Source organism: Sinocyclocheilus grahami, unplaced genomic scaffold (genome assembly GCF_001515645.1).
Source record: "Sinocyclocheilus grahami isolate Dianchi unplaced genomic scaffold, SAMN03320097.WGS_v1.1 scaffold453.1, whole genome shotgun sequence".
NCBI classification, from domain to species: Eukaryota; Metazoa; Chordata; class Actinopteri; order Cypriniformes; family Cyprinidae; genus Sinocyclocheilus; species Sinocyclocheilus grahami.
Window position 1 is genome coordinate 1,191,261 of NW_015505632.1, and position 12,073 is coordinate 1,203,333.

General features: G+C 36.7%; 1 protein-coding gene across 2 annotated transcripts; it reads right to left on the minus strand.

Annotated features, from left to right (window-relative positions):
- Positions 1 to 8,342: 8,342 nt before the first annotated feature.
- LOC107552599 (activated RNA polymerase II transcriptional coactivator p15-like) lies at positions 8,343 to 11,159 on the minus strand. 2 transcript variants are annotated; one of them, XM_016234519.1, is made up of 5 exons: positions 11,063 to 11,159; positions 9,745 to 9,814; positions 9,445 to 9,564; positions 8,885 to 8,993; positions 8,343 to 8,706 (listed from the first exon to the last, which is right to left on the minus strand). In XM_016234519.1, exons 2-5 carry the CDS (start codon positions 9,811 to 9,813, stop codon positions 8,627 to 8,629), a joined length of 378 nt encoding a protein of 125 aa, XP_016090005.1. In that variant the 5' UTR covers position 9,814; positions 11,063 to 11,159; the 3' UTR covers positions 8,343 to 8,626. The 2 variants fall into 2 exon arrangements, with proteins under 2 accessions (XP_016090005.1, XP_016090004.1); XM_016234518.1 differs by having other exon boundaries at positions 9,745 to 9,817.
- Between the last annotated feature and the right edge of the window lie 914 nt (positions 11,160 to 12,073).

Consider the following 12,073-nt stretch of genomic DNA (forward strand, 5'->3'; position numbering starts at 1 on the left):
TCTCAGGGACAGGTTAATAGGACCCACAGTCCTCATAGGGATTAGAAGAGGCACCGTGCCCTCAAGTCTGGAAGTCAAGCAGTCCACAGTCCAACATTCAATAATAGCCCATACCGGCAGGCATTTGATTTTAGTAACCAAACCCGAGATATGGACACCTAGTAAGTGCAAGAGATGTTTTTAAAGCAGTTGAACGAGACTCTATAAAATTAAATCATAATAGACATGTAAAACACATGGTGATTTTTATACAACGCAAAGAAAATTGTTTCCCTTCAGCATTCGTATCTGTCCCCTACGTGCAAATCAGTAACCCGATAGGCCCCAACCAGGAATATAGAGAAATGTAAGTCCACTTGAGTCCAAATAAAATGAAGAATGTGACATTGTAAAAGTAATGATTTTCGGAACAAAATAATAACACGACCCAAGTCCATTACTTCAAATTGTGCTGCAGACATTCCACTAAACTTCCTTTCACCTCCGAAGAGCAGACACAGCCTCCTTTCCCCTGGAGGACACATTAAATATCCCTCCAAGTCGTTAGGGGTTTGTTGAAATCCAAAATATTCCATTTATTAAAGCTTTTAAAAGAGATGGAAATGTGAAGTGTAGAATAATGTTATAAATGGGGCTTGTGACTTAATTAAGTGTAGTGAGGCTTGCCTCTGGGCAGTGAATGGCTTAATGGCTCGGTATGAGAGTGTGACTGACTGCCTGCATTTCTTCTCACTGCTAACTGAATTAGTCAGCAATTAGTATTAGTGGATTAGGCCATCTCACAGTCCAGGCTAACAAGGAACATTCCCAGAAATTTCTTTTAAAGGTATGTTCTTGCAGTCACGTTAATGGTACTTTTTAAGGTATCATGCTCGGGAAACATTCTCAAAACATAAGCATGAATCCATTGTTCATTAATCTGTTATATCGAAATTTAAAAATTGGCCTTTTTAGGAGTTGGAGTGGATGAATTGGAGTGGTTTGGCCATTCTAGTTTTAAATAACTACATCTATGAGTTAATGAATCAGCTAAATGAATCATAAATCATGGAGCCCTCTCCATATGTGTTAAGAATGTTTTCCAAATGCCCCCATTAAGAATGTTTAAAAAATGCCAGTTTTTCATAACCTAATTAGAAAGGTTTTTGCATTTTCAATGCAAACTGTTGCTTTATTTATTTGAGTTAGGAAAATATTCTCAGAACAAATTCATTGTACAGCTAAATTTTGGAGCAGTAACGCAATGATATGTATATGTGTTAGCCTTGTTCTATGTTTCTAATGACACTATTGAGAATAAAACCATCCAAAAAAAGGATTGAGTTACGGTTCTGCAATATAATGAGGAGACCGGTCCAAGCAGGGTTTGTCCTGGAATTCCTGTGGTCTGTATGGCAGATAGGCTAAAGCAAAGAGACGAGTAGATCTCTGTTTAAACATCCTCCAAATGGCATGCTCTGACGTCCCACGACCGAAGAGAAACACTACATGTTGACACTGCGTGTGCGGTAGATGCTTTTACGTCAGAAATTCTCTGCTTCTTTTTTTCCACCTCTTCTGAAAATCTTTGTTTGTTTGAATGGTCTATTACTGCTTCCCATTGTCTGGTCCTGTCTACATTCTGTCCTTAGTAGAGAGATGGAAGATAGAGAGAGTGGTGTGAGGTCTGATAAAAAAAAAACTGTTCTTACTGAGCATACAACACAAAGTATTTCTCATGTCTCAAATAATCAGGTTCCAAATGTCTAATTATCTGTAAAGGGAATGGTAGGCCCATTTGATACAGATCTGTTTATTGGATCATAGTGTGAACAGCCACAAAGTGCATTTACTCTGATTTAAAAATCAAACAAACAAACAACTTTTGCCACTTTGTTATATGGAAATAAATTAGAATTTTTTTTCGCTTCTTTTTTTTTTGGTAATGTCTTTAGTATGAGCATTTGGTTTAGATTTGATGCGTTTTTGACGTTATTTGAATGCAATTATTATAGAAAAGACCATGAAACGATTTCTATTGAGAAAAAAATCTATCTAGTCAAATTTTGTTTGGCTTAAAGGGTCAGTTAGGGTCCAGAAAGGGCATTGTGGTATTCTAGTGAATGCATATTAAAGACTGACATGGAAGAGAAAAAATTGTTGAATGAAGTTGTTATTTTTGTTTTATTTACACACAAAAAGTATTCTCGAAGCTTCAAAAAATTAAGGTTGAACCACTGATGTCACTATTTTAACAATGTCCTAACTACGTTTCTGGGTCTTAAACGTAGTTGTGTTGCTGTCTAAGCAGGGTCAGAAAGCTCTTGGATTTGATAAAAAATATCTTAATTTGTTTTCCAAAGATGAACGAAGGTCTTACAGGTTTGGAACAACACGAGGGTGATTAATCAATAACAGAATTTTCATTTTTGGTGGAACTATGCCTTTAATTAACCTCTTGTATATAAAAGCAATATCACATCTGCCATAATGCTGAATATCAGAACATTTGCAGTTGAATCTCAGCAGCACTGATTCAGTACTACAGCATGATTGTTTATCTGATAAATGAAAATCAGACTAGGCATGGCACAGATATTTTTTCACGTTGTCTGCTATGTAATGAAACAATACAGCTGGGAGTACCTCAATGTAATAAGGAATTTTTAGTGTCCTTAAGAGTCTGTAAACTGGAAAAAAAGGAGGAAAAACAGGATATGAACAGGTCAAGTGGAAAACCCTCATCCCGAAGTGATTTAACATAACCCAGTGCAAACACGGGAAGCACGACCATGAATATTTAATGACTCTACTATTCCAAAAACTTTCTTTCCCCCATTAATCACAGTAAATTTTTCTCCAGTGCTACCTGGAGTCTTTCAGTTGATTGTATTTTCCACTATTAATGCAAACTAAGTGAGAGATGTGTGATATCATTATCTAAATTCTGCACAGTTTGTTTATCAATAATACTATCTGAACTGATCTGTGATAAGAAAACCCACTGTGGATACACCCAGGCAAATAACAAGATGATTTGCCACAGAGGCCGTGTTGTTTACACTAGATAAATGAGACATGACTCCTTATATTTTCCCTCTTTGGCAAGACATTTCTCCGCCTGTGAGCGAGATAGCACATTTGGACCACTGCGTCAAAACTACAACCATGACTATCTTAATTGTGTCCGTGGGGAATCAAAGGAATTAAAGTATGGCTCAAGTTATGGCATTGCATAATGCTTCAACACACAGCCATTTGCAGCAGCACACCGAGGGATCATGTTGGCGCCCAGGCGATTCAATCCTCCCAGGCTGCCGGAAATTTAACTTTCTGTCCTGCTGTGTAGCATGCAGGTGAGGGAAATCTGACTTATGTAAGTGATAATGTACCACTTATTTATATAACTACACACCGAATAAATAAATACTTGGGCATGAACTACTTATTTGAGTTTACCTGTGTTTTATCTTAAAGCTTTCACAATTAAAAAATAGTCCATTACAATGTAGTAACATACACACACTGCAACAAAATTACACTGATTTTAAAATGTTATTCCTCTGAAGTAATTTTCACGACAGTGGATAACTGAGACACAAGTTGGTGCCAGTTACATGGAAATCATGTCCACTGCAATACAAGAGACGTGAAAGTAGGGCCATTTTTTTTACGATGCATATCTGTCCACTGGCATAGAGTGAGTAGATCAGAGCTGGCATTTTTCAATTTATTCTTATGGGAGCCAAGCTATATCTCGCCGTGGGGGATTGTGGGATTGACATTGTGTGTACACTGCAAAGGCTCCCTCAATGCCACAAAATGCTACAACACCTCTGCTTTGGGGTGTCTGTATTGAGCATATTTTTTTTTCAGCACTTGGCCAATATAATGATCATATAGACTTACAGTTTGAAACATGCAAGCTTTGTTTCTGAAACTCCAGGGTAACGATAAGGTGTCAATTTAATCAACTCAAATAAAATTCTATTCTCAAAAAATAAAATTGTTCAAAATACAATATTTAAAGGAGTTTTATTTTAGTTCACCCAAAAATAAAAATTCTGTCATTAATTACTCACCCTCATGTTGTTCCAGACATATAAGACCTTCGTTCATCTTCGGAACACAAATTAAGATATTTTTTATGAAATCTGAGAGGTTTCTGAACCTGCATAGACAGCAATGCAACTACCACATTCAAGGCCCAGAAAGGTAGAAAGGACATCGATAAAATAGTCCATGTGACATCAGTGGATCAACCTTAATTTTATGAAGCTATGAGAAAACTTTTTGTGCGCAAAGAAAACTAAAATAAAGACTTTATTCAACAATTTCTTCTGTGTCAGTGTCAGACTTTGAGACATTCATGAGGGTGTGTTCGTGAAAGTACCACAAAGCTGTTTCGAACGTGCTTCGAAGACTCTTGGATTTCTCTTGGATTTCATCAAAAATATCTTAATTTGTGTTCCGAAGATGAACAAAGGTCTTACTTGTTTGGAACGACATGAGGGTGAGTCATTAATGACAGAATTTTCATTTTTGGATGAACTATTCTTTTAACATGCATATAACAACGGCGTATTAAAAACATATATATGATCATTATTGGTTTAAAACTGAAAACATCCAAAGGCATTCTAGCAGAGTTGTCTCACTGCTGTGAACACGCTCTGTGGTGTTGCCATAGGGGACAGCAAATATTGGGAATATCTGTCCGCTGCATGGCGAGATTGACCAATCAGAATCAAGTATTCCAGAGAGCCGTGTGGTAATGGCTGACACATTCCGATACCCTTAGGCACATTTAAACACTACTGACTACCCAAACAACTCATCTGAGGGTGAAACTAAATCCTGGCAAACAACACTCCTTGTGAACAATAAGTGTTGGTCCAGGCTGGGCAGATTTACGAGGTGGCGTGGACAGTCAGGTCAAGGGCACCTCCAGCTAACCTCAGGGACGTTCTGCTCAGCAGGGTCCCGCAGCCAGCGAGAGGGGCTGTATAAGCCCCAGCTGAGAGGGGAGAATTATCAACAAGACCATAACATTCCTCAGTGTTCTCCAGCCAACATGAGCAGCCATGTCTGCATCTAAGCTTTGTGCTAACAATGAAACAGACGATATGAAATATGAAATACACTTCAGCATGTGATAAAAGACACTAGAGTCAGGTTTTTGAGTTTTACAGTTAACAATACTACACTAAAAGCTTATTTTTCTTGAACTACAGACATTTTATATTTCTCTGATGGATTTGCCATTCAAAGCCATGATAACAGATCCGTAAGTATTTTCATATGAGTAATCTACAAAAATATTTACTAAGAAATAAATTTGGTGTTGCATGAGTCAGATATTCATGTGATGAGCACTGTGAGAAGAGTTCTGTGTGAATAATTTTTCTTTGAATCTGAACGCCGAAGAGGAAAGTGATCAAACAGAATCTTCCATAAGAAGGAACGTCTGGACGTCTGTTTTATCATTACAGTCAGGAAAAGCAACATTTCATCTCATCCCCATGCTTGATTCCTTCTCCACCTTTGGAATTATACTCATTAATCATGAATGATTAATGTTTTGATCTATCGTCACTTCTGTGGCAGCTTCACCAAACTGACCTCACATGTAAGCAGAACATATCCATGCCAAAGACAACTGCAACCATTATTAAACTGACACTCACTGGACACTCCACGGAGCCAGCCAGGATACCAACACATTTTCAGTTTTCTCCTTCAGCTTTGAAGGAATGACAGAATGATAGTACATTTTGGTAGAAGTGCACTACAGCGAGAACACTTTCGCCAGGGTGAAGTCTAAGTGGACTTGTTTTTCTTCTAACATGTTTGAGATGAATGATTTTATCCTTGCCAGAGGGTCAAGAGAAGGGATTGTGGCCTATAAACTTCTCAATATGATTTGTCCATTGTAAAGTTAATTCAACTGTAGACAAATTGGCAAGATCCTGCCTTAGTTCATAGCCAAAGCAGGTTCCAGCCAATACCATCTCTGTCACGGACAGGAAACTCAAGGCGCCCCGTAATTAATATGCATTTTACATCTCAATGGAAGTACAAATTCCTTCCATGAAACTGTATCCGTTATATTAGCCACCATAGAGTAAAACAACAGAGGCAGAGACATCCATCAAAACTGGACTGAAAGGGTTTCCTCATGCGTTATTCTCTCCTGTAAAACCCATGCCGGTTTGATATTAGCTCAAAGATGAGCTACACGCCCCAGCATATTCCCATGTCCAGATATAAACATAACCTGAAACTCAAGCACTGAAATATGCAATGCAATACTCAATGACACGAGAACCAGTCCAAGAACCACAGACACCAATGTTCAATCGCCAGGCTCACAGCAGACCATTCAAATGGAAGCAGATGTTGGACTTTTGATGCATCTGTGACCTAAAGTGCTCCAAAACTAGTAAACTAGTGCAACACGCCCGCTCGGCTTCTCTCTTCCAGGATGTTCTGCATATTCCTCCATCCATCATAAAAGCATCAAAGTGATGTACAGGAAATCTCAAGAAGATGGAGGCTGCAGAGACGATTCAAACCACCTCCAGTTATCGGGGACATTCCACCAATTCCTGTTTTGTGAACAGATGGTTGCACTGTGTTTGTGCTTTCATTAAAATGATTGCAGACCAAAGCACAACTTGCAGCACATTCTAATTGAACAAATGAATTTGATTCCTCCACATCACTCAGGTCAGTGTGTTCAGATGGAATATCTATCACACACTGATAGGAAAGGAAATTTTCATGCATTAACGGTGTTTGATGCACTGCCAAGACTTGTGAAACAAATTCCTTTCCTATCAACAACTAACATGTGATGGAAAGAAATTCACATTAGTAAGCCACAAACACAAACTGTCTGGTATCAGAATTGTCATATTGATAGAGGGTACGAAGCAGAATTTACGACCTTAATTGTATAAAATGGAAATTTGTACTCTACAATGGCCAGTCAGTTTTAAGGAGAACTTTGTGTCATTGTTAAAAAACGTTGACAAGTTGAGGATGGTTTTCTTGTCCAAAAACTAGCAGGATAAATTAAATTTCAATACAGCATTGGTGCCACCTAGTGATACCTTTCTATTGGGCAATTTTGACAAATATGAATGTGCATGGTCCATTTTAATCTAAGGAAATTTTCTCTATTATACACAGAACATTTGAAGATGAAAATTAACGCACATGAATATGAAATCTAGTATGAAATCATACACACCACACCAAACTCAGGCCTACATACTGTGACCACTAGTCACCAATAAAATGTTTCATTTTCTTTTGAACCGTTTTACACACAAACATTAGCTTTACACTAACAGGTGTACATGACATACTCATGGTTTTAGAAGGTGGTTTTAGAGACTGCCATTTTTTGATGTTTCATAGTTCATGTCTCAGTGTTTGATCACAGAATTGAAGTTGGAGTGAAAAGCTGGTTCAATCGGAACATGAAATTATTACCTCTCAGGAACTAAAATGAACCTCTGTGGTTGCAAGTAATCTCCATAGTGACCACCACCTGAAGTGCAAGCAGTGACACAGAAAAATAAAAATTTTCTAAGGCACAGCTTTATGTTCAAACCTTAGGATGCATTTGATATTCAAGAAACAGTCATAATATGAATCAATGCACATTTTGAAATGCATATACATTTATAGTTTATGTACCATTATTCCACAAAATGTCTTAATGTATAAATGCTGTTCAGTCAACGAATTCTGAAATTAAGTTGACACTAACAATTATATATATATATATATATACACACACAATATAAAAGTAGATTAATTTTATAAATGTTTATTCACAATATGAACCTCTGCATCTCAAAAAAAATGTGCTTGCACTGTGGTTACCTCGTACAGAAACTACCCCAATAATGCTTGCTTTGCACGCAACACCATAAATCATATTGTCTCAAAGACGTGCTGGCGGCAATACAGTGGCTCCCATGATTTAAGAGTGATTTAATTTAGACAGCAAATGCAATTGATGCAAGATGGCTCTTCTGGACAGTCAAGTGAAAGGGCTGTTTTTATTCTGGAGTCTGGTCTCTGTTTGAGTGGGTGTACAGACCATTCTAATTCCTGCTCCCACGCGAAGGCGAGCAAATTACACACAAGCACTCAGGACTGGACACAACAAGCATCATAAAGTGCCAAACGCCTTCATTTTAGGGCATCTATTACTGCTCTGTTTATTGACAGGATCACAACAACTTCCAGTTTAAAAGTATGCACTTTATCATGATATAGGGAACAAAACACAACATGGTTAATATTTTTATACTCAATCAAAAAAAAAAAAACACCAGACTAAAGACTCCAAACCAAAAAAAGCCTTTATTATGTAGGCAGAGTATGAGAACAATGCAGCTATTGTACTATTAAAAGAACAATCACCCAGTCAAGACTTACTATTCACACACATCAACATTTAACAGCAGACAACTGGATATTAACAATAACATAACAAAAGACGTCTCTTCAAATTGAACAGCATACATATAACACAAGTTGAAACAGGAAACATTTTGTTAAAGTCCCTGTGTACCAAAGTATGGAACTCTAAAAAGAACCAGACAACCATTCACTGCACAAAGAGCTCTTACAATCTTCTAACTGCATCATCGATGTCCGACATTTGTTCCTTCAGCTGATTCCACTGCTCAGGATTCAAGGAAATGCCTGAGGGTAATTCAATACGATTGATGGAACAAAACTACTATGGCATAATAATAAAACGTAATACACACAGGAAAAATTTACCTGCACTGAAAGATATTTGTTTGACTAAGAGGTCAAAGTAGAATGACACAAAAATACATCAAATAAATTGGAGAAAAATAAATAGCCCCATAATTACCTTTTTTTCCAGGCTTCATCTCACCAGCTTGGTCCATCCAGTACTCTCGAATGTCAATCAAAACCTTGCCTTTGAAATCTCTGACACTGACGTATCTCAGCTTTCCAATCTGTCACATATTAAAACATGAATGAGCCACCAGGGACAGTAAATAATAGCTCAAATCATACTAGACTTTCATTATTACACTCAAAACATTCAAAAATAAACCTAAAACAGAAGAAATTGCTGGTTACTGGTATTCAGTAGGAGTGCTTACATAGAATTTACATAAACCGGAATAAAAAGAACCTGATAAGAGATGTGTTACTAATAAAAAAGTAAAAAGAAAAGTAAAGTTGCATTACAGATCAATAATAATATATTTTATAAACTGATGTTAAACTAATCTACAAGATAATTTAACGTCAGATCAATATTGATTTGTATTTTTGAATATCAATGTCCATGCATTTATTTATTTGGTAAGCAGTTCTACTGCATATGGGATAATGTATAATAATTTGGTCATTAATAAACCCTGATTGGGCGGTCAGGACAAAAATGCTGAAAAACTCAACCTGGAACAAGTTATCATCATTGTTTCTGTCACTCTTAGCAGAGCCGCTGGGTTTGGAGGTCTCTCCGCTTTTCTGTTTTTTAGCAGGCTTCTCAGGAGCACTTGCCTTCTTTCTTTTGGCCTTTGGTAGAAATAAGGAGACAAAAACAAACACATGACCTTTCAGGTCTGCAGCACATATACAGATTAAATATCCACTGCTGATTTCCAAGTTAAATTCAAGTCAGGAAGCATAAACTTAGTTTTCCAGTTGGAAAGGCTATATTAATTTTGTTGCATTCATGTAAATCAGTGTTCATACCTTTGTTTCTGTATCACTGTCCGAACCACTATTCGAAGTGGAAGACAGCACTTCTTTAGACTTAGGCATGCTGCTGAAGTTGAACACAAGTACAATTTCATGTAAAATGATTCAACACTGCCCCCTCAATGCCACTTATGGAACTTCATTTCAGAAGCGAATACACATTTTTCCAGGTATGTTCAGCTTTATTTTGTATATAACAGCAGCTCAATCTCTATTTAGCAAGGGACCCTTGATGTGAAAACCTGTGTTTTATACCAACTGCTACATCACAGAATTTAATGAAATGGTCTTGTAGTTTTTGAAACAATGTAAATGTTAAATACATGAATACTAAAAAATGTATTCTTTAATAGAAAAATCCTCTAAATAACATAAATGCCATATTATCTATATTAGCTACATGTGTCACCAATGCACAGAAGTCACACAATATTGTTTCTAAAAACACTTAAGTGATTCCTCAGAACAAATCATTTCAATGACTCCAAATTATTTCAAAGGTTTACTTATCAATAGTAATAGTTTACAGCTCAATCTCTATTTAGCAAGGGACCCTTGATGTGAAAACCTGTGCTTTATACCAACACGAGCACAGACACAGTGGGGGTTATTTTAATAGTTTATTAATTTCCCAGACTTTCTCTGACCTAGAATACAATTGTGAGATTCCCTGATATTCCCAGAATTTCCATCATAACTGCGGAAATACTCGTTTATTTAGAAGACCAATTGGATCTCAAAAAGTACTAAATTAAACACTGTAAAAACCTGTTACACATATTTCATAGCCTTAAACTGTAGGGCTAGCTACATTGTGTAGTCTTGGTGCATACACTTTGCAATGTTTTTGCTTCTTTTTTTTTAACTCGGACTACATGAATTTTGCATTGATTTTTACAAACTTCCAGCAGCATCCCCTCCGCCGATCGCGGAGCACGAGAGAGAGGATTGTCATCTTGGTCGAAAAGAGCTATCAAGCAAGAGAAAGGCTTGAGGCCGATCAATAATGACTTCGCTTCACCGATTTGCCTCCATATACGAGAATGGACGACATCAAACTACTTAATTTGTTTGTTCAACCAAAACTAGCTCGTGTACATCAACACCGGCGAGTATGGCGGGGCTGATTATGGGCCTCTGCATCCCAAAACTAAGGTGGAAAGATAGGCCCTGGATAACACATTCATATTAGAAGCGGGTTTGTATGGCTGGTCTTTATATGATTCTTCATGGCTGTGCATTTATTTAACAAGTGCGTGTCTAAAAATAGACAGTTTATTATGAGCTTTAGTATGAATTGAATAGGACTTACGTTTAACGTCGTGCACTGCGGCGGGAAGTCTTCTTCTTCTTCTTCTTCTTCTTCTTCTTCTTTGACGTTTTATGGCGGTTGGCAAACCAGCTTTAGGTGCATTTACCGCCACCTACTAGGATGGAGTGTGGAGCAATGACGTTAAAGGAAAACTAAAAAGTAAAAAAAAAAAAATTTAAAAAATTTAAATAAATAAATAATAAAAAAATTTGTAGTGATTCTTTAAATCCTGTTTATTAACTCTGTATCTTTGAGATACTTAAATAGTATGTGAAACATTTCTATAGTCACATCTTTATTTAACAATTTCTGAAGTGAGATCTGATTTATTTCTATATGAATTAATTAGCCCTTTTATTTCTAATTTACTCATTGGAACATTAAATTCTACGTCTGGATGTTTTAATGTTTTTTCTCGCTATTTGATCCATCACTTCATTACCTTCTATCCCTATATGTGCAGGTATCCATACAAAAGAGATAATGGTTTTTGTTTGGATTCTGAACAAACTTTGTAAAATGTCAGGTAAAATGTCTTGTCTAGTTGAAGATTTAGCACTCATTAAACTTGATAGTGCTGAATAGGAGTCTGAACATATGACTACTTCAGGTATATTAATGTCTTCAACCCACTGAAGAGCCAATAATATGGCAATCATTTCTGTAGTATAAACTGATAGGTGATTAGATGTTCTTTTTGCTATTCTATACCTGAACCTTGGAACATATATTGCTGCTGCTGTACGTCCTGTTTCAGGATCTTTAGATCCATCTGTATATATATGAGTTACTGATATATATTTCTGATCTAAATTTTTCTGTACTATTGAATCTTTAGATTCTTGTCTGTTTTTATCATTTATACTCACTAAAACCTGAAGGTCAACTGCAGGCATTGGGAATAACCATGGAGGTGTTACTGGCAATACAACAGTATTGCAAACATCACAATTACGTATTCCAATTTGATGTGCCTCATTATTTGCTTTCCATCCAAAACTATCTATATTT